Source organism: Nilaparvata lugens, chromosome 4, assembly GCF_014356525.2.
Source record: "Nilaparvata lugens isolate BPH chromosome 4, ASM1435652v1, whole genome shotgun sequence".
Taxonomy (NCBI): Eukaryota; Metazoa; Arthropoda; class Insecta; order Hemiptera; family Delphacidae; genus Nilaparvata; species Nilaparvata lugens.
The window spans coordinates 4,964,201-4,989,106 of NC_052507.1; the positions used below are offsets into that span (position 1 = coordinate 4,964,201).

At 34.6% G+C, this 24,906-nt stretch overlaps 1 protein-coding gene across 1 annotated transcript in view; it reads right to left on the reverse strand.

Annotated features, from left to right (window-relative positions):
- LOC111043512 overlaps window positions 1–24,906 on the reverse strand; it is a 210,597-nt gene that overhangs the window by 173,510 nt on the left and 12,181 nt on the right. Inside the window, exon 2 of the mRNA XM_039425555.1 lies at window positions 18,886–18,999. Coding sequence (XP_039281489.1) covers window positions 18,886–18,999 — 114 coding nt within the window. The remainder of the gene's footprint in view (window positions 1–18,885; window positions 19,000–24,906) is intronic.

Below are 24,906 nucleotides of genomic sequence, written 5' to 3' on the forward strand. Positions count from 1 at the left end.
ACATTTTCTGTTCATTTGTTCTCGATAAAGCTGAGAAAACGCTAAAAAACGCTGGAGAAACGCAGATTTTGGGCGTATCTTTGAAAATTTTTGCAAATCTGTTCTTAGTGCGCCTCTAAAGGGCCAACTGAACATTCCTACCAAATTTGAACGTTTTTGGTCCGGTAGATTTTTAGTTCTGCGAGTGGGTGAGTCTGTCAGTCAGTGAGTGCAATTTCGCTTTCATATGTATAGATAGATAATGTGGATATGTTTAGATCAGATCAGTTGGAAATTATTAACTGCATATTAAGGTGGAATGAAAAGATATGAATAAAACCAGAGCGAATGCTCATGAGCAAGAGCATGGAGCATAAGGTTTTGCTATTGAGCAAAAGGTAGAAGCAAAAGCATTTGCTCATTTTTATATGAATAAGCTTCACCTTATACTCTCACCCCATGCTCCTGAACTCTGGAGCAAATGCTCACGTATTTTAAAGATTTTTCATCAGCTGATTCGCTTTTGTAGCCTTAATTTGTTTTTAGGCTATAGCTTACCGCTTGTGTTTGCGTCGTCTGCTCTGTTTTCTATTATTTTATGAATAGAGTTTTAGGTTTGTTGAGTTTAGAATTTTGAAATAATAGCGTGAAAAAATGTCATCTCTATAATAATCTTCAGCATATTCTTATAATATCAATAGCCTTCTTATAATCGTCTACACTCTCATCTTCTTAAATGTTTATTTCCTATTTTGTGATGGCCATCTTTATAACAGGTATCTTTTGTATTCATCCTTTTGTGGTGGTATATATCATGGTTGAATCTAAAAAGAGATTTATAATAGCTCTCAACTATTGGTTGTGATCGTATCTGGTATAGTTTTCTCTTCCTCATACGAATTAGTTGAGCCATTTTACTATGAGCAGAAGGTGATAAGCTGCTCTAGACTAGACTCACCTTTTTTGAAGCATTTGCTTCAAAAGTTGAGCAAATGATCTAGTTTATTCATACAATTTTAGCAAAAGCTTTTACTTTTGAGCAAATGCTCAAACTATTTTTTTGATAAGCATGAGCAAAAGGTTTTGCTCACGTTTATTCATAGAAAATGAAGCAAATTCTCCATATTTTAGAAGTATAAGCAAATGCTCAACTTTATTCATATGGTCAATTCCACATTCGTTTGATATTGTCAATATGGAGAAACTCCACAACATCTCTGTGCCAAGTGTTAATATTTAACTGCCATTGAGTGCTCATGAAAACCTATCTTCACTACTCCATATATAATTTCACAAGCGAGTAGTACGGAAATTTTCTCTCAATTACTGTCGACCATTTGTGAAAGGAGTAAGTTTGTAAGTTATAACATCCAATCTACCCACATTGAATGTTATAGGTCCCATGAGTACTTTCTCCAGTTTATAGGGCTCTCACTGCAGTCAGATCCACATTATCCTTTCAGCATTTATCACACCACAACTCCAATGCTTCTAATACAACCAATACTGCCAGAGTTAATTCCACTACGGCTCACAGCTGCAAAGTGAACATTGAAAAATGACTTGGACGACTTTAAATGACTTGAAATGACTTAATGACTAAAGCGGTTAATTGAAAAAGGACATCATACTGATCTTCCTCTTCTTAGCAACATAGAAACCACATTAATGCTTTCACTCTTATGTTACTAATGTACTAAACGAGCACCCATGTACAGGAAATAAGTATTAATTGTGAGTTGAGAACTCAACTTTGTAGAAAATGAAGTGATTGTCGAAGATGTTGATTATAGTAGAGCAATAACTCAGCTCGATTTTTTTAGTATTTTTCTACTCCTTAATTATTGATAACTGTTTTCATTTTCGTTTCTTTATTTGCCTCTATCTTGTACTGATGGGATTGGATCAAACGAACATATAGCTGGAGCACGGATTCTGGAGCATAATGTAAGTAGAAGTTAATAAAAGTAAAAAAGTAAATTCGTATGGCTTTTTGTTGGTGGGGAGTCCCTTGCGGGAAGGTCCCACCGCCTAAATATATAATATAAGCCGTCAATGAGTCGATGATAATAGTTTTTTCCTCCACCTACTGTCTAAAGTACTTACTTTACTCCCTGAAACCTAATACTAAAGTGTCACTTTTTCGCTCTCGGTAGTAAAAACAGAAAAACTCCCTAGGGAGTAAAAGTGACTCCATTTAAATAACATGGGGAGCATCTCTATTTTGAAACTTACATTGTAATAGGTTAGAAGGTTCAAGCTCAGATGAGAAAGCATAATAGAGGTGTCTGTCATTGAGTCAACTGAATTCAATACCACAACCAGAAATTTGATCAACTCATGAAATATATGTTTGTATGATAATTATTATATTCTTAATATTAGTAGATGATAAAAATTTATACAATTTTTAAAATATTTTATTTTATTCAAAATACCAGCCAACAAATATTTTTGATCTGCAATTCAAATCTGAACCGCGTGATCTGGAGTCAGCCACTTTTGGTAGCTGCTCAGCTGATATAATTGTTACAACTTTTGCCGATAGATAGCGCAATCGGCAGTGCCAAACAGACGACCGGTTTTTAGGTTTTAGATTTAGGTTATGTTGTTAGGAATCATTGTCACCAATACGTAAGTTATTAGAATGATTTTATTTGCAGTTTCTATAAAAAAATGTAGATGAACGAAAAATGTTGTGTACATCATGAGCGAAAAATACTTTTCCTCCCTCAGGAAAATTGCTACCCTCGGCTTCGCCTCGGGCTTCAAACTTTTTCCCACAAGGAGAGAAAGTCGTACTTTTCATTCTAGATATACAAATAAATATTATTTATAAAAATCAGACTGCTATGTCGTAATTTAAGTGCCCAAAAGTGAGTAAATATCTGTAAAAATGTTATCACAACCAATTTTGTTAAATATTGTCCGATTGCTTTGACCGTAGACAAGAAAACTACACATCTGGACTACTAAATTTGGACTATTAAATCTCCTAAATTGGTGCTCTAACAGACGATATGTTGCAAGATTTTAATTTTTTATCACATAACATTGGAGGAGAGGTGCCAGATTCTTTATTCCTCAATATTTTAATAACAATATTTCTGAAAATAATAGTTTTCTCCCAAATATTATGATGATAATAATGATATCACAATGGAAACAGTAATACGACATCACAGAGAAACAGTATCTATATATATACTAGCCGTCAGGCTCGCTTTGCTCGCCATATCCGTCTAGCAAGGGGGCTCCGCCCCCTGGACCCCCGACTGGATCGTCCAAGAATGAAATCAGCAGACTCGCTTCGCTCGCCTGCATTTTTCATTTGAACATTTTTATCATATGTTAGGACAATCCAGTCGAGGGCCAGACTACGTCTGGCTAAACGGATATGGCGAGCCAAGCGAGCCTGACGGCTAGTAATATAATATTCCCAGGATTGAAGTAGCAGTGCCCAATCAATTTTTCTGCGATAAATGGATTCAAATCTTCAACTTGGTGCCAACCTAACAAAGTCAACTCAACTTAATGCCAACCTGACAAAATTATTAATTTAGTTGCCAGTTAACAACTGTTTCGAAGAGGTACTCTATCTAGATTATAGTTCTATAGTAACATATGATATGGAAATTTCAATTATAATTAAGAGATTGGGAGAAGAAGAATATACATGCCAAAAGACGAACTTTAAACCCTTAAAAACAACCCTTAGAGTCAAAAATATGCCAAAAGATTCTTAGTGCGCCTCTAAAGGGCCAACTGAACATACCTACCAAATTTGAACGTTTTTGGTCCGGTAGATTTTTAGTACTGCGAGTGACTGAGTGAGTGAGTGAGTGAGTGAGTCAGTCAGTCAGTCAGTGAGTGAGTGCCATTTCGCTTTTATATATATAGATATAAAAGCGAAATGGCATTCACTCACTGACTGACTGACTCACTCACTCGCAGAACTAAAAATCTACCGGACCAAAAACTTTCAAATTTGGTAGGTATGTTCAGTTAGCCCTTTAGAGGCGCACTAAGTATCTTTTGGCAATTTTTCAACTCTAAGGTGGTTTTTAAGTGATTAAAGTTCGTCTTTTAGCATGTGGATTCTTTTTATTCTCTTAATTATAATTGAAAAATGTCCATACCATATGTTAATATAGAACTAATCCAGAGAGAGTACGTCTTCGAAACAGTTGTTAACTGGTAACTAAATTAATAATTTTGTCAGGTTGACATTAAGTTGAGTTGACTTTGTTAGGTTGGCACCAAGTTGAAGATTTAAATGCATTTATCGCGGGAAAATTGATTGGGCACTGCTACTTCAATCAGAGCTATTCCTGGAAATATTATATTACTAGTCTTTTTGTATTCTATGATAATAATGGATGATACTACCAATAATTACCAACATAGAAGTTTGCTACAGACAGGAAAGTGTAAAGTTGAACTTTATGATACAACTAGCCGTCAGGCTCGCTTCGCTCGCCATATCCGTTTAGCCAGACGTTTAGTCTGGACCCCCGACTGGATCGTCCTAATATATGATAAAAATGCTAGAATGAAAAATGCAGGCGAGCGAAGCGAGACTGGGTCCTCGCTAGACGGATATGGCGAGCGAAGTGAGCCTGACGGCTAAATGTATCATTAAGTTCAACTTTATACTTTCCTATCTGTAGGACACTTTTATGTTGTAATTATTGGTAGTAGGATGTTTATCATCCATTATTATCATAGAATACAAAAAGAAAATGAGAGCTAGATCCGACTGTAGAGAAATCCGGGAAACTCACAGCTTTCCACATTCAGTTCACGACAAAGTCAGATGCAGAGGAAAATTCAGAGGCAATTGTTGGGAAAGCGCGCTGGACGAAGAAAACCATTACAGTTGAGACTCAACTTATATATTCTGTCAGCATTTCTCATCTATGAACCCCAATGCTCTACATTAAAACATTGTGACAGTTTGTAGTGAATTGCACAGGCCACATCACACGTTAGTGAGCCTAATGACAGTACGAGATACACGTTGGACTGTCAGAGTTTGGTTGTGAAAAATATTGGTGCTTTACATTGGAACCATTCTGAAAGTTTGAAGTGAAATAGTGAGCTGAGGTTCGGCTGTGAGTGTTTCTAACATCAAATCGGATGCAGATGCTTCTATGACCGCCTCCTTTTGTATCTTCTGTCCTGCTCCTCCTCCTCCCCCACCTCCTCCTTTTCCTCATATTCTATATTCTATTCTCCTCTTGTGATTCAATCTCTTATCTTCCCACATTTAACGTATTGTAATTCTGTTCTCAACGATATGCAGGTCACTCTCAATGATAAACTACAGCGTTGCCAAAATTATTGTCTACGTTTCGTCTACTCTTTTCAACATCATGAACATATTACCCCTGCCCTCATTGCCAGTTCAACATTGAAGCTTCCCGATCAAAGACGTTTTCAAATAGTCAAGCTTGTTGGAGATATCTTGAAATACGGAAATCCGAACTATTTTAAAAATGATTTCAAATTTGTTTCTGGAGGTAGGAGGATAGCTTCACATACTAGAACCGGAGATAGTACTTTAAAGATACCCAAACATCGAACCACTATTTCCACAAAATCCTTCTTAGCCAGTGCCTGTCGTGCAAGGAATGCACTTCCTGTTTCTATCAGGTCCATCGAGAGCCTGACTTTAATGACTGAAACTGTCAAGCCCTAGAACGGTCACATGACAACCATCCCTCACCCATCCCACCAGTACAAACCTATAAACCTGTTATAGAATAAATTGTATATATATTATATAAACTCATGTTATTTCAATTATTCACTGCATACTGCTGTATATTACTAAAAGTTCACTACCCTGATCTAGTTTCAGCCTACTCCATTTTATTAATCAATGATTTGATCTTATCTACCTATATAATTATTTTACTTTATTAATTTTCTGTTTTTCTTTCTCTTGAATATTCATATTAATTAAAACTTTTACAATATTTCCATTTATAAATAAATGCTCAGTTGAATTGATGAAATTAACGTTCTGGTAGAGAGTTAGTGGGAAGGATATTTTGATATTCTTTCCGAAGAATGGACATTGATATGTCCAAAGCTCCGCCAATTTATGTTGATGCATGAAAATATAATTATCTATAGTTATATATTACAAATTGCTTTTTCATATAATACAGTTCAATAATTATTTCTTAGTCTATATTATGTAAATTCATCTATAATTTTGCTATATTGTAAGCTATTGTATAAAAGTGTATAAGCCAGTATATATTTTAATCTACATAAATAAAGTACTCAATCAATCAATCAATTCTATTCTCACATTTTCCTTCTATAGTATTTCACTATTATATTTTTACATTGTTGACAAACGATTTGGCAACATTATGGAGCTAGAAAAGGATAGCGTTATCTGCTTTGTCGAATGATAGACAACGATAGCAACAGCAATGATAATCAAATACTGCCATTATAACGTGTACCTCACTATAGGAAGGTGATACAAGGATGATACGGAGATGATACGAAGATTACAAAAAGATGATTCTAAGATGTTACAAGGATGATAGACAAAGATAACAACACCAATGTTAATCAAATACTGCCATTATAACGTGAACCTCACTATAGGAAGATGATACGAAGATAATACAAGAATGATACAAAGATGATACGAAAATAATACAAGGATGATACGAAGATGACAAAAATATGATACAAAGATGGTACAAGGATGATACAAAGATGATACGAAGATGAAACAAAGATTATACGAAGATGATACAAGGATGATAGACAAGGATAGCAACACCGCAATGTTAATCAAATACTGCCATTATAACGTGGACCTCACTATTATTATCTTCCATCTCACTCTTCGTTGCTTCTATCACACTGTTCCCGATTTATAATGCAAGATCTGTGTTGTTACTTGCGAACAGGAAAGTGAAACTTTGGCAGAATTATTATGAAAGCGCTCGTTTGTTTACGCTCCACTGATAACTACTGCATTAACTCAAATTGTAACAAACTAATAGCTACCACATTAACTCAATTGTAGCTAACTGATGCACGACATTGTTTTGTTGTGGGAGATTAAGTGACAAGTTGGGTTCAAACAAGAGACTTTCGTTTGCAAAATTGTACATTAGTTTGAGCAGAGTGGTTGAATTTCTCAATAGTTAATTATTATTATGTTCATGATTGGAATATTATTATCAACCGCCATAATCATTGTATCATTATGGATGAATCTGATCCGATGATTTGAGTCTCATCACAAAATTTACTAATAACCAGCTGACTACTAATATTATTAGTAGTTCTGCGAACAGTAGACCTCGCTCATGAATACAACTTTCAATCTAATGAGAAGGGCCAGTACAGTATATTGTGAAGATTTAGCCATGTCATCTATTATTTTCTCCATTGAAAGTGCTAGAGACACTGTTTCCAGGGACACCGGACTTATCAAGGAGGTACCTTTATATCGTCTCCATATTTACAATATAAACATATATTACAATAACTTTTCTAATAATTAATTATAAGAAATCCGTCAACTGACGGAAAATGGAATATGCAGTAGGCAATTTAGATGATGAATCGTCTCACAGACGATGGTGAGATGGAAAATGATTCTAAATAATATGAGTTTGTTGGTGACAATGACAGGAGGTTGCTAATGATGTTTTTCATGAAAAGTGGATTCAATGTTATGGCTTGTTATGCCTATGCAGAATTTAAATGCTCACAAATCGGTTTCCGATCTCATACCTAAAGGAAACTTGACACTGTAGTGCGACACAAAAATGCATACAATACAATAATTATTGTACCTGATAAACTAAAAATTCAGTTAAAAAATAACTCAAATAATAAATTATAGTTATGAATAATTGAAGTTGGAGATTAAACGAATGTTTATGATGTTAAATATTGTCTACAACTAAAATAGTTGTTGATTAATTTTATGATTATAAAAATTGTTGTAACTTCAAAGATACGAAGGAGTAGCTTTTGAGGTTAGTTTATGGTTTTTTAAATATTACAAAAAAACCGGAGGTTTCACCAAAAATCGTTACACATACGTTTCTGCGCCTTGTTTCAAAGAGCTAGCATACTAAATTTCATCCAAATCGGATAAAAATTGCGACTGTAACTGCGGTACAAACAAACAAACAGACAAAAGCCGATCGAGTCGAAACTAAGACCTCAGCTTCGCTACGGTCAATTAGTTTGTATCATAGAGAAAAGATACAAAAAAAAGAAAATTATCTTCATGTAAGTAGTTCATGTTACAAATTTCAAGCCGATTTTTTGTTAACTTAAGCCAATTACTGTGTATTATTACTGTTTTGTTGGGGTGAGCATGTAAGAACAGTATTACAGACTACCAGCGTCACATAGCTTCATCAAAAAATCTGGTGTGGTACACTCACACAACTTTCCTTGCTCATTGAACTATAAGCCTCATTCTTAAACGAGAATGATTAGGGGAATAACATAATGACGATTGGCGGCAACATATTTGAAACTACGATCAGACTTCTGTATATGTGTATAGTTGTTTTCAGAGTACTTTTTCCTTTGTGTAAATTGTGAAATTCGATATTTTTTAAAAGTCGTCAAAACAGCTGTTCTACAGATGAAATATCACGATGTGTTATTTTTATGAACTGCTCTACCTCATGCACGAGAAAGAGGCTACAAAGTCCATTTCTCAAGGATGGGGTGGACCCCTCATTAGTTTCTCAGAAAGGAGACTCATTCCAGTTAATAGAGCCGATGAATAACAATACAGGGTATGAATTTGAAAAAAATCGGTCAAGTCATTTTTGAGAAAATCGTGAAACACATGTTTTTTTAGTGATTATCCGCCATTTTTCTCAATAATATTACGGAGCTCCTGAAATTTTCCCAGAAATGAGACTCATGTCAGTTGATAGGGCTAATAAATAGCTATCCATGGTATAAATTTGAAGAAAATCGTTCGAGCCGTTTCCGAGAAAACCGTGAAAAACATGGTTTTTTAGTGATTATCCGCCATTTTTCTCAATAATATTACGGAGCTCCTGAAATTTTCCCAGAAATGAGACTCATGTCAGTTGATAGGGCTTATGAATAGCCATCCATGGTATGCATTTTAAGAAAATCGTTCGAGCCGTTTTCGAGAAAACCGTGAAAAACATGGTTTTTTAGTGATTATCCGCCATTTTTCTCAATAATATTACGGAGCTCCTGGAATTTCCCCAGAAATAAGACTCATGTCAGTTGATAGGGCTTATAAATAGCTATCCATGTTATAAATTTGAAGAAAATCGTTGGAGCCGTTTTTGAGAAAACCGTGAAAAACATGGTTTTTTAGTGATATCCGTCATTTTTCTCAATAATATTACGGAGCTCCTGAAATTTTCCCAGAAATGAGACTCATGTCAGTTGATAGGGCTTATAAATAGCTATCCATGGTATAAATTTGAAGAAAATCGTTGGAGCCGTTTTCGAGAAAAACGTGAAAAACATGGTTTTTTAGTAATTATCCGCCATTTTTTCCGCCATCTTGAATTGAATTTTATTGAATTTCTTATTGTCGGGTCCTCATGGTATAAGGACCTTAAGTTTAAAATTTCAAGTCAATCGGTTAATTAGGAATGGAGTTATCGTGTTCACAGACATACACACACACACACATACACACACACACACACACACACACACACACACACACACACACCACACACACCACACACCACACACACACACCACACCACACACACACACACACACACACACACCACACACACACACACACACACACACACACACACACACAACACACCCACACACACACACACCACACACCACACCACCCATACACACATATACACACACACACACCATACACACACACACATACACACAACACCACCACACAACACACACACACAACACACACACACACACACCACCACACACACACACACACACACCACACACACACACACCACACACACAACACACCACACACACACACACACACACACACACACATACACACACACAATACATACACACACACGTACACACACACAGACCAATACCCAAAAATCATGTTTTTGGACTTTGAAACGTATAGAAAACTTGAAATTGGGGTACCTTATTTTTTTTGGAAAGCAATACTTTCCTTACCTATGGTAATAGTGCAATGAAAGTAAAAGAAGTACGTGGACTTTCGGCTTGGGTTAGCATTGAAAATTTGTAACATAAACGCTCTATATATATGGGTGATTTTCTTGTGCTATATTTTCTCTGTTTGTATTAATGTTCATGCAATAGGCCCCATTGCTTACCATTCATTCAATGCTGAAAGTATATATCACTATTATAGATTGCTGGGTTTTATATGGCAATTATATTATTTTTCTACAGCTACCTCGGAAAGTTGCTGTTCCTGTACTGATTACAATACCCAAAGATTCACTTTTCCGCTCTAGTGCGGGAATAGTATACTTCGCACCTAGGGCCGAAAATGAGACTTTTCTGGCTCGAAATCGGTTTTCAAGTCCGAGGCCGTAGGCCGAGGACTAGAAAAGATTGAGAGCCGGAAAAACATTTTTGCCCATGGTGAGAACGTAATTTTTCGCCACACAGAAAAATAAACAACATATATATGAGAATAATAATTATTCTCATTGTCTATTATAAGCACTTCCGAAAGCAAAAGTGGAAGGTCATAGCTCTAGCAAATCTGAATATCAAGAAATTGTCAAGTATTTTTATTTTTTATTCTGATTTGTCTAAATAACCTAAAAGATTATGTTCAATTATGTAAGAGGTTGAGTTTATACTTTTTATTCTTCCAAATGACAATAAGATGATATTATTAAAATGCTTTAATTATTGAATGATAAACACAAATAATGAAAAGTTTTTGATCAGCTGGTTTATCACACTTGAAAAAGTTTTTGATCAGCTGGTTTATCACACTTGAAAAAGTTTTTGATCAGCTGTTTTAGCACACTTGAAATTCGGCAATCTGATGTGATCTGAATGAATGTCAATGGAAGTTAAGGTTAGAAGTTCTATTCTTCTATGAAAATCAAATTATTTGAATAGTATAAATATATCTTATCTGTATTTTATTCATTTAAATGAAATGATAGTATATTATTACAGAATACTTTCTTGAATTCTAGAAGCATAAAATGATTCCGTTTATCCACCATGTTCCGTGATAAATGCTTTACTAGGAGGTTTGAGGTTAGATTTATTATACTCTGAAAATTGAATTGAATAGTTTATAATATCTCATTTGTATCATTCATCCAAATAAAATGATAGTATCTTATTGCAAAAACTTTATTCAATTCTAGAAGCATAAACTGATTCCGTTTCATAAACTATTTTGTAAACACGTTCACATCAAATCAGAATCAGCTGACTTCAAGGTTATTTTACAGCCCTAGGGCCGTAAAAATTTTACCGGCCTGGTCAGAAAACAATCACTTTCGGCCTCCATATGACGCACGTAAACCAGCTCATTACATCCAAGTGGGGCGAAAAAAGTTTTTCTGCACTCCATATTTGCAACATGACAACACAAAATAGTTGGTGGGTTATATGGAGGATTAGTGCACGAAAACGAAAATTAAGTTGGTAACAATGACTGTGGTTAGATTTAGAAAAGATTCATTGCAATGGCTACCCTACATTTATGATGAAATCCCAATCTAGAAATCCAAAAGAAGAATAATGTTCATCTAGATCATAATTGAATAATCATCATTTACGAATTCTCATCATTTAATAATAAATAATAGTTCTTTTCTATTGATATTATTATTTCAACTGCAAGAAATGAGAAAAGTAGCAAATAGCCTATACACTATAAAACTCGAATTTTGAGGTTAAATCATTACTGTTCGATATTCATATAAATAAAATAATAAAAAACATAACAATACCACAATAAAATTCTCTGTTGTCTATTTTATTTTTATAAATATTTTTCAGTTTACTATGAGCATTTTTCTCGGTAATTTGAGCAAAAGGTTGAATTTCTGAATCCTGTTTCTGTACTTTTTAGCTTGATGAAACGGGTGGGTATAAGTTGTTCGACGGGAGAGCTGATCGACAGTCAACAAACTTAGGTACGATTCTCCCGCTAGGTCGCGCGTTGTCGGTTCAGCCATTTTGCAGCAGCTGTTGGCGTGTATTTTGAATGCGAAATTTTTGTTCTATCTGTATTTTCTTATTCTTGAATGAATAAAAATGAGAACTTGGCTGAGAATTTTCAACTTCATTGGATTATTAATTTTAAATGAATTAAGGTTGTTATAATAACAGCATCACACAACAAACATGTGATGGATTTCAGCCATCATTTCACCCATAATCATTTAATCAACCACTTCTCATATTCAATGGTAACTGTAGGAAAAGTTTAATGTGAAATACGTGAGCAAAGTTCCTCTGCTGCACTCAAGAAGCTATTCCGCCCTCGCCTACGGCTCGGGCGTAAACGTTTCTTTCGGTGCAGCAAACTGTCACTTTGCGCACTAGTTGCACAAATAACTATTTCCGTCTATTTTGGCATTCTAAACACCTCCTCATCAGAGGGAGAAGTAAAACCATCAGAGAGTGAGAGAGATTGTTTCAGAGAGGCATAGAAAGAGAGAGAGATTGATTGATTGATTATATGCCTTTATTAGGGCGGAGTTAGGACTCCCGGTCCTCTCTAACACACAACCCTTAGAGGAGATGAGAGAGTGAGAGAGAAATAGTAATAGAGTGTGGGACCTCCATCAGAGGGAGAGTAACCTCAATGAGAGAGAGAGGAACCTCCATGGAGGGAGTGAGAAAGATAGAGTTAGGGAGAGAGTGAGGGTGAGAGAGATAGAGTTAGGGAGTGAGTGAGGGTGAGAGAGAGAGTGTGTGAGAGAAACCGTCATCAGAGAAATCAATCAGAGATTAGATAAGATTAGATTTCTTTATTTATGTATGATAAAATATTTACTGGCTTATTCACTAATTTACATTAAATGACGGTAATGCCAGTTATTCAAAGAATTTCACAAAGTATAAATAATTAATCAATGAGAATAAAGATTGAATGCAATAATTAGAATAACAATAATATAATTGAGTTATAATGTGACGTAACTTCATAAATCGGCGGTGTTTCAACAAATAATTGTCGATTCTCTGAGAAGGATATAAAATATCCTTCCCATTAACACACGACCGGGTAGTGGGAGAGAGAGGTTGATTGATTGATTGATTAGCTGCCTTTATTAAAACCTAGGAGGGCGAAGTTAGGGCGCAGCCGGCCCTACTCCTACACTTAACAAAAAATCTTATGGGAGAGAGAGAGAGAAAGAGAAAGAAAGATTGAGGAACTTCCAAGAGAGGGAGAGGAACGTCCATGAGAGAAAGAGAGAGAGAGAGAGAGAGAAAGAGAAAGAATTATTGAGGAACCTGCAAGAGAGGGAGAGGAACGTCCATGAGAGAGAGAGTGGGAACCATCATCAGAGAGAGAGAGAGGAGGTGAGGCGAAGTTAGGGCGAGCTATGATTTACAGCTTGGCACGGTTAAGCGAAATTTTCGCCGATTCCAAGTTGGACTGGATTTGCTTTGTCTACGGGATTTGGCCGAAATTCGCCAATTATCAGAGGAGAGGCGACGCTTCATCATAGCTTCCAATGCATAGGAGGGAATAGCCTCTTTTTTTACACGTCGCTTATTTTACAGGTCAACCGCTTAATATTCTTAAAGCCTAATCGCTTAATTAATGCTTAATTGCTTAATGAATGCAGGTCGCCTTGGGAAATTTATGATTCACAGAAAATAGGTAGTTATAATTATGAGGAGATTTATGTATGATAACTGCAGTCATCGTTCCTGAGTGGTGAGGAAGATTTTGTTAAAGATGTGTAATAGATTATTTGTCTCTGCTTAAACTAATCGTCAGTTTAACAGTTAAACTGACGGTTAGCTTCAGCAGAGACATTTAGGGCCGGTTTCCGAGCTCGGTATAGTACAAGTATATTACAGGGATATGATTCCAAAGTTATGAAACCATAGAGTGAAGGAAGATGTGTAATAGATTATTTGTCTCTGCTAAGTCCTGGACTTTAAACAGCTGGAGTCAGAAAATTGGTTTTCCAAAACGGGACGTAGTCGCAGTCATTGTCATAGTCACGTTTGAATCAAATTTCGAAAAACTAGAAAATTGAACACGAAATAAAATAAAGAGAAAATAGTGTAAAGTTTCAGCTATTTTGAATTATTCAGGAATGTCCAATTTCGTCAAGGAAAAACGTTTCCAATAATTATAGAAGTGAGAAAATAAAAACTACGACTACTGTTATAAAAGCTGCGACTACGCCCCGTTTTGGAAAGCCAATTTTCTGACTCCAGCTGTTTAAAGTCTTGGACTTAGCTAAATCCCGAGCTCGGAAACCGGCTCTAAATGTCTCTGCTGAAGCTAACCGTCAGTTTAACAGTTAAACTGATGGTTAGTTTCAGCAGAGACAAATAATCTATTACACATCTTCCTTCACTCTATGGTTTCAGTTATAATTTTGGAATTATATCCCTGTAATATTGTTAAACAGAAGTTGAATTATTTTCTTCAGCTACTCTAGAATAGTTTATGTATTGTTAAATAGAATAGTGAACTTATATTTCCAAATAATCTATGGTTTCATTAAGAAAATGATTCATCTTCTGTTTAACAATATTACAGGGATATATTTCCAAAGTTATAACTGAAACCATAGAGTGGAGGAAGAGTTTAACAGTTAAACTGACGGTTAGTTTCAGCAGAGACAAATAATCTATTACACATCTTCCTTCACGCTATGGTTTCAGTTATAACTTTGGAAATATATCCCTGTAATATTGTTGAACAGAAGTTGAATTATATCCTTCAGTTACTCTGAATAGTTCATGTTTTGTTACATAGAATAGTGAACTTATATTTCCAAATAATCTATTACACATCTTCCTTCACTCTATGGCTTCAGTTATAACTTTGGAATTATATCCCTGTTATATTCTTCAAAACAAAAGTTGAATCATTTTCTTCAGCTTGTCCAGAAAAGTACATGTTTTGTTATAATATAGGATCATAGTGAACTAATATTTCCTTCAATTCAGCTCTATTTAGTACAAGTTTTTTTAATGTTAACGGGAATTTGAATTTGAGGTATCCTTGTATGTAATTACAAGGATATGAAAATCACGTACATATAGGGAGAAAGTAATTTATTTTTTTGTATTCATACTACATGAACTGTTGATATTAATTATATATTATTTATTGTGTTGTTAACTCGCACTTTTACAACAGTACTCATGATTTCTTGTTTGGTGGACGCGTTTCGTGGCACTCAGCCACATCTTCAGCGTACAAGGACTAGCTGCTAGGTACTGAGGATTTGTAAGGATAGGGAGAACTATCAATTTTTCGTTTATGTGATTATTTCATAATCATTATGATTATGATGATGATAATTATTATAATTGATGATTGACTCTGGAAGATAATGATGATGATAATGATATGGTGATTGGTTTTGGTAACCTAAAACCACATCTCTGAATATTTGTGTCATTTATTGTGGAAAAATCATCTAAAATGATGATGATGATGATGATGATGATGATGATGATGATGATGATGATGATGTGGTGAGTGATCTTGCTAACCTGAAACCACATCTGTTACTATCCCGTGCCATTCGTTGGAGGAAGATCATAGATAATGATGATGATGATGATAATGATAATGACGTTACGGTGATTGATTTTGGTAACCTAAAATCACATCTCCGACGATTCTGTTCCATTTATTAGAGGAAGATCAAGGAATGACCACAGTCTACTATCTCTTTTCACGGTCCATTACATCCACTCAAAGCACGAATGATCACTGCTAAAACTATTATTACGGGAGAAAACTGTATAACTTTCCCATTGATCAGATCCCATCTATGTACAACGATAGTTTATATCTATTTACTAGCCTTGATCTATATAGGCATCACAAATATCGATTTTTGTTCGTGAGGTATTTTTCAGTCCTTATAAATTCTATCCTATCATATTAAGCGAGCAATTTCTGTATTTATATATCTGGTTATTTATGTTTTACGGATCTCGAAAACTGCTTCAACGATATTTACAAAATTTGGAACATAGTAGGTTTATGATATAAAGATTCGATTGCACTAGGTCTCATTCTTTGAAAAACTCGCTGAACAACATTAAAAAGATGGTTCATCCTTGGAAAACAGATGATAATTTCGTCGTCTCTCGATAACAGAAGATGCGTGTGCCTGTGTGGGAGAGAGACAGAATTATTTCCAGCTGTGTATTCATAATCAATCAGCGAGAAATTTTTCTAGCTAGTTAATCGATTTGATCAACATAATCAGTCTGATTTGTTGACATGACATGATAAACCTCCTAAACTAGAGTATAATTATGAAAATTTTTAAAGTTGATAATTATTTGACTATTTCAAGTGATTAGTGAGTGTTATTTTGTTATTCAATTTGGTTTGTATATAATCTAAACTAGTAGTTCTGTGAACAGTAGACCTCGCGCTCAGTAAGTTACGTTTTGTTATGATTGTTTTCTCAAAAAATAATAAATAATTTATCAATTTAAAATGTCTAGAAAAAATCCTAAATAAACATAGAGCTTTCTGTCCTATCGTACCGTGACGTGTCGTCCCGGAATGTGAGTGTGAGCGCTGTTATCAGGTCTGGCTGCAACTGTCTACAACGTTGATGGAAAGATACATTTTCAAGATGTTCGATGTTTTTGAACGGGTAGTATTATAGTCCGTATTATAGAAGTATAGTATTATAGTCCACTAGACAGCTGATTTATGATGAATAATTCTATAGTCTCATTTTTACTCTAATATTGGCGTATGAAGGAGGCTCCTTTTTCCTTTTATATTATCCTTGAAATGCAAAATTTCCAAAAACCTTGTATATACGTTGACGCGCAATTTTAAAAGGAACATACCTGTCAAATTTAATGAAAATCTATTACCGCGTTTCGCCGTAAATGCACAACATAAAAACATATAAACATTTAAACATTAAGAGAAATGCCAAACCGTCAACTTGAATCGTAGACCTCACTTCGCTCGGTCATTATAATTTTTTTGTTTTCAAATGTTTGAACAGAGAATTGAACCTGAATTCAAGTGTATGGAACATAACCTACTTTCTGGACTATATTTATAGTGAATAGATCAAAATTCGGGAAAGAAACAGTTTTGGGCGTTTAGTACTTCCCCAATCATTTAAAAGAACTGTGTTCGGTTTATCAAAAGTCAATAAATAAAAAATCTGGTGTGGCGCACTCACACAACTTTCCTTACCCTTATGAAAATTTATCACCTGACGCTAGTGTTCCCGCGCATCTCAAGTCTACTATTCAAAGATTAAAGCCAGCTGGTGACAGGACAATAACGCTGGAGAAACACGAAGTCTGCTATCTCTTCATAGTGAATGATTTAATAGAATCAACAGTTGCCAACAGTTTGCAATTTATTGAAATAATAGCATTTTCTCAAATTTCGAGCTTATTTCAAATTTTAGGTGAAAATGTTACTGGATATTAATTGAAGAGATTTTCATGCTCAATCTTTCCCATTTGAATTTTTTTGTTCAAATTGTATCTGAAGCCTGATAATTGGGAATCTAAAATCAAACTTTGCATAGATGGGGTGGAGCTCCTGAATTTTTTACAGATATGGAACTTTTGGCAGTTGATACAGCTTATCAATGACTATTTTAGGTATAAATTTGATCAAAATCGTTGGAGCCGTTTTCAAGAAAATCGCGAAAAAACCTGTTTTTGACAACATTTTCCTCATTTTATCCGCCATATTGAATTGCATTTGATCGAGATTGTTCGTGTCCGATCCTTATATTGTAAGGACCTTAAGTTCCAAATTTCAAGTCATTCCGTTAATTGGGAGATGAGATACCGTGTACACAGACACACTCATACACACACACACATACAGGCCAATACCCAAAAACTACTTTTTTGGACTCAGGGGACCTTGAAACGTATAGAAATTGGGGTACCTTAATTTTTTACTTTCCTTGCCATATTACCATAGGTTGCGAAAATGTTGACAAAAACAGGGTTTTTTGCAATTTTCTCGAAAACGGCTCCAACGATTTTAATCAAATTCATATCTAAAATAGTCATCGATAAGCTCTATCAACTGCCACAAGTCCCATATCTGTAAAAATTTCAGAAGCTTTGCCCCATCAATGCAGATAGATTCCCAATTATCAGGCTTCAGATACAATTGAAACGAAAAAAATCAAATGGAAAAGATTGAGCATGAAAATCTCTTCAATTAATGTTCAGTAACATTTTCACCTAAAATTGAAAATAAGCTTTAAATTCGAGAAAATGTGATTATTCAATTGCAAATTATTGTTGATTCTATTAAATCATTCACTATGAAGAGATAGCAGACCTCATGTGTGTCTCCAGCGTTATTGCCCTGTCACCAGCTGGCTCAAATCTTTGAATAGTAGACTTGAGATGCGCGGGAACACTAGCGTCAGGTGATCAATTTTCATAACGGCAAGGAAAGTTGTGTGAGTGCGCCACACCAGATTTTTTTGGAAAGCAATACTTTCCTCATAGTAGAAAAGACTAAACAGATGATCTTTGTCAAGCTTCGTTTAATCTGATATAATACATAAGGACGGCAAAATATCGTTGGAACAAAAATTCATGTGTGTCTGCGGGGCTTAAGGAGACCAATGTCTGTGGGCTAGAGCAATAAGAGACAGATAAAATAAAACATGTGACCAGTGATGACACATTAAAAATGAGAAGAAGACTGATGGTTCTTACCTTGGGAACAATTTTTCGCAATGTATCGCCTGCCAGCCCTGCGTCGCTTCTTTCACCAGGTTTTCCACCGCATTTTCCACGGGAAATTCGCCCATCAACAGCCTCAAACCTAGCCTGCAACATAATTTTATATTTATTGTTTCATATTTTATTATTGCTCGTTGAATCTCCATGTAAATTGTATTATTTTTAATAAGAAAACAAGGATATTGTCAAATTTTACTAAAAAAATTATTAAAAACTTTAAAACAGTACCATGGTTTCACGTTTATCAACGCATCATCAGCTGAACTATATTATTTTTATTAAATAAAATAAATATAATTTTATTGCCGCTCAACATTACAATAGTTATGGACAATGTCAGAAATTATTGTTTAGCAAACATAGTCAACCTATATTATAACATTAGTACTGTTCCAATTTAATTCTATGACCCTGTGTTTCAGCCAATTCAAATTCGGTAATGATGTTGAACAATTCAAATAAATCTTGAGAACGTAATATTTCTGAAGATTTGATGATCAATGCTGTATATCGCTGATATATCCAACACATTCGATGAAGAATGTAGTATTACACCATATTTGTTGAATGGTGTACCTTTCATTTTATAATCCTGTCTTCATGCATGACCAATCTTGTAGTAGCATATTTTCTCATTATTGATATATTAATAAACTTATCAACCAACTACATTCTTCATCGAATGTGTTGGATATATCAGTGATATACAGCATTGATCATCAAATCTTCGGAAATATTAAGTTATCAAGATTTATTTGAATTGTTCAACATCATTACCGAATTTGAATTGGCTGAAACACAGGGTCATAGAATTAAGTTGGAGCAGTGCTAAAAATTAATAGAAATTATAAGGAATTTTGATCAAATGTCGCCTTTGATCCCACTCAGTATTATCTCACATAGCTGACCTCTTTGTCAGATGGTAGCGAGTTGGATTGGTGTCGATACCATATTGTCACAATATTTAGAACCCTTATATTTATCTATATCTTCAGCATCTATAATTGTGGAGTCACCCAGAGCAGCTATAAGAATAATTGCAGATTGATAAAACGGCAGCAGTTTGCAGCGATTGATGGCAGAATTTTATATATAAGCTCCTTGAAGAGCTAATAAGAACATTGTGGTATGTCTATTTCAGCAGGTGTGAACGTAATAGTATATTTCGCACCTAGAGCCGAAAATGAGACTTTTCCGGCTCGAAATCAGTTTTCAAGTCCGAGGCCGTAGGCCGAGGACTAGAAAAGATTGAGAGCCGGAAAAACATTTTTGCCCATGGTGAGAACGTTATTTTTCGCCACACAGAAAAATAAACAATATAAATATGAGAATAATTGTTTATTAGGCACTTCCGGAAGCAAAACAGGAAGGTCATAGCTCTAGCAAATCTGAGGTAATCTGAATATCAGGAAATTGTCCAAGTATTTTTATTTTTTATTCTGATTTGTCTAAATAACCTAAAAGATTATGTTCAATTATGTAAGAGGTTGAGTTTATACATTTTATTCTTCCAAATGACAATAAGATGATATTATTATAAATGTTTTGATTCATGAATAATAAAACACAAATAATGAAAAGTTTTTTGATCAGCTGTTTTAGCACACTTGAAATTTGGCCAATCTGAATGTCAACGTCAACAATGCTTGTTGTCGACTTCGGAAGTTTAGGTTAGAAGTTCTATCCTACTCTGAAAATCGAATTTGAATAGTTTATAATATATATCTTATCTGTATTTTATTCATCCAAATAAAATGATAGTATCTTATTGCAGAATACTTATTCAATTCTAGAAGCATAAACTGATTCCGTTTCATAAACCATTTTGTAAACACATTCACATCAAATCAGAATCAGCTGACTTCAAGGTTATTTTACAGCCCTAGGGCCGTAAAACTTTTACCGACCTGGTCAGAAAACAATCATTTTCGGCCTCCATATGACGCACGAAAACCAGCTCATTACATCCAAGTGTGGCGAAAAAATTATTAAATCTCATTTGCTCTACCGACTACTGCCAGCTGGGCATATGTACCTCCAATAAGGACGTTACATAAAAGTAAAAGAATAGCAAAATATTATGTATATTTTATGTATTTTGAGGGCATCTAACAGGTGATTCTCATAGAACATAATCTCATGAACTTATATCATTGTGCGAAATATCAATGTGACAACAATGTAGTTGGTGATGATGATTGAAGCTAAAAATTAGGTGTTTTTCACAATACAAGGAGCATTGTTGTCAGGTGTACCTGAAAATCTATAAGAGATAGAGCGCTCTACCTGATCTCAGACTGTAGAGCACAAAAATAAGCTCAGAGGGATTTTGAATTACACATCTAAATGGTAACAATCGGAGGATATTGTTGATCAAAAACTAAAATTCATCAAAATTGATCTTTTCTTTAAAATTTTACTCATTTTTGAAAAATCATAACTCACTACTAAATTTGAAAATCTACTTTGTGAAAAAAATAAGAACTGTAAATTTTTTGAAGTGAACAACTACAAGACTTAACCTATTTCGGACTATGTGTAACATTATCTAAATTTGGGAGAGGAATAGCTCAACGTTACCTTATATTTTCTCTTTACCTATCATTTTTATGATGTGATATTGTATCAATCAATAAAGAATGAATGATTTCATTCTATCCAGAATTTTTCAATCTGAAAAAAAGGCGAGATAAAATTTTTTTGTCCGATTAACGGATTTGGCGGAAATAGTTGAAAACTGGAAAATGAACCGAAAATACGAGGTTTTTGGGCCATTCTGTATCTAGCACAGGAAATTTTTCATGATGAAATTGGTTCTGGATTTCTCTCATGTATCCAAATTTATGAAATATATATATTTTTTCATATGTTGAAAAATTAGAACTACAATATATTATATATTGTAAGCACCAATGTCTATTGTGATTGGACAAATAGACCATCTTAGAACGTTGTTTTAAGAGTCCAAAAGCGGTCTAGTGTCTAATTTCCTATCAAATGCTTTTTTCGTAATTAATTGCTCCCATTTGAATGACTAACCAAATTTTCAACGGTCCACTTTAATTAAACATCTGTAAAAATGAGGCTCCTGCTATTGTTTCTCTATGTACAAGGTCCACGTTATAATGGCAGTGTTTGATTAGCAATGGTATTGCTATCCTTGTCTATCATCCAACAAAATGGATAGCGCTATCTCTTTCTCGCTTTGCTCTGTTGCCAGATTGTCTTTAAACAATGTAGCATTAATAATCAATTAACCAAATAATATCGGGGACCGAGCTTCGTTCTATAGTACAAAAGCATAAGAATGTATTACGAAAGAAGAAATTTTAATAATATTCATACAGAAATATCCTGTCTTATCACAGTGAATTGGGATTAATTCCCAGAGGAATGCAAAAATGTCCCTCACGAAGACCCGGTTGCACAAGAGCCGGTTAAATTTTAATCCTGATTTTAAACTTCACGTGAACCAAATCAGAGAAGACCATTTCAAAAAGATGGTTCTACTGGAATTAATCAGGATTAAAAATAACCCGGCTTTTTTGCAACCGGCACTGAGTACCTGATTGAATGATTAAAAAAGTTCAACAGCTGAGTCATAATTTTGGCACAGTCCCACACACATGAACTCGCTCACTCACTTCCATAACCAACAGACGACGAAATAATAATTTTCAGCTGTTTCTTCAAGGATGAATAATAATCATCCTTTCAATGTCCTTCAGTGAGTTTTCCAAGGGATAAGACCTGGTGCAATCGAATTTTTGTATCATAAACCTACTATGTTCTGAATTTCGTAAGAATCGTTAGAGCCGTTTTCGAGATCCGGTGAAATACAAACATATTAACAAAAATTGCTCGTTTGATAGTATAGGAATTCATCTTAATTATGAATTTATTTAAAGATATAAGTTGTTGTTTAATAGAATATAAATGATTATTTTTAACATGAATGAATACTTAATATTACATCAATAAACCTGTATCAGCTACCGTCTATAGAACGCATTGACAAGACAGAGGATTCTCAACATTGTTGTCCTATCTTTCTCCACTGCCATTATAACGTGGACCACACAATAGTGTTATTCACTTTCAACCGACAGCTTTCCCTATATAAATAGCATTAAAGCTACCCATTAGACCAATGCTCACATCGATTCCGGCAATATTAACGCACGTTTCATCTCTCTTTACACAGTTTACAGAACAGCTTTTCGCCTGCGAACCGTTAATTTAAAATTTGCGCATTAAAGCGCGCTAGAATCCAAATTTATCGGTTGAGAACAGCATTAGCTGGAGGCAGGCATCCTCTGCTCCATAGTGAGGTCCAGGTTATAATGGCAGTGGAGAAAGATGGGAGGACAATGTTGCCGATTCTCTGCCTTCTATAGAGGACAACTGATACCGGTATATCTGATGTGATCTTGACTGTCCATTTTTGTTTAAAATGATCAATTGAATTATATTCGTAAAAAATCTGGTGTGGTACACTCACACAACTTCCCTTGCTCATTGAACTGTAAGCCCCGTTCTTAAACGAGAATAATTTAGGGGGAATAACATAATGATGATTGGCGGCAACATATTTGAAACTACGATCAGAATCTGTATAATATGTGTATATAATTGTTTTCAGAGAACTGTTTCCTTTGTGTAAATTGTTAAATTCATGATTTTTTAAAAGTCGTCAAAACAGCTGTTCTACAGATGAAATATCTTGACTATGACTGTGTTCTTTTTATAAACTGCTCTACCTACCTACCTCATGCACGAGAAGGAGGTTACAAAGTCCATTTCTCAAGGATGGGGTGGACCCCCCATTAGTTTCCCAGGAAAAAGACTCATGCCAGTTGATAGAGCTGATAAATAACTATACATGGTATGAATTTGAAAAAAATCGGTCGAGTCATTTTTGAGAAAATCGTGAAAAACATGGTTTTTTAGTTATTATCCGCCATTTTTCTCAAGAACATTACGGAGCTCCTGCAATTTTCCCAGAAATGAGACTCATGTCAGTTGATAGGGCTTATGAATCATCCATTGGTTCATCTATGAACATTGGTTCATCTATGTTCACTTATGAATTCATCCATGGTATGAATTTGAAGAAAATCTTTAAAGCCGTTTCCGAGAAAACCGTGAAAAACATGGTTTTTTAGTCATTATCTACCATTTTTCTCAAGAATATTACGGAGCTCCTGAAATTCTCCCAGAAATAAGACTCATGCCAGTTGATAGGGCTTATAAATAGCTATCCAAGGTATAAATTTGAAGAAAAACGTTAGAGCCGTTTTCGAGAAAAACGTGAAAAACATGGTTTTTTAGTAATTATCCGCCATTTTTTCCGCCATCTTGAATTGAATTTTATTGAATTTCTTATTGTCGGATCCTCATGGTATAAGGACCTTAAGTTTAAAATTTCAAGTCAATCGGTTAATTAGGAATGGAGTTATCGTGTTCACAGACATACACACATACACACACACAGACCAACACCCAAAAATCATGTTTTTGGACTCAGGGGGCCTTGAAACGTATAGAAAACTTGAAATCAGGGTACCTTAATTTTTTTGGAAAGCAATACTTTCCTTACCTATGGTAATAGGGCAAGGAAAGTAAAAAAGTGTAATTTTCAAGATTGAGTTCAAATATTTTGTTAATTAATTATATTTCTACTATGTTCAAGAATGATGTGGCCAAGTTCCAGAGCTATAGTAAAGTCCACGATAATGGCAGTGTTTGATAAGCAATGATATTGCTATCCTTGTTCATCATTCAACAAAGCGGATAGCACTATCTCTTTCTCGCTTTGCTCTGTTGCTAGAATCAATAATTAATTAACAAAATATTTCATCTTAATTATGAAAATTAATATCAATAAATTATTGAGAAATATATTTTCTTGCTCAATAAAATATAATTGATTATTTTAAACGAGAATGAAGCGTAAATATTACATCAATGAACATTTATCAGCTAACGTCTATA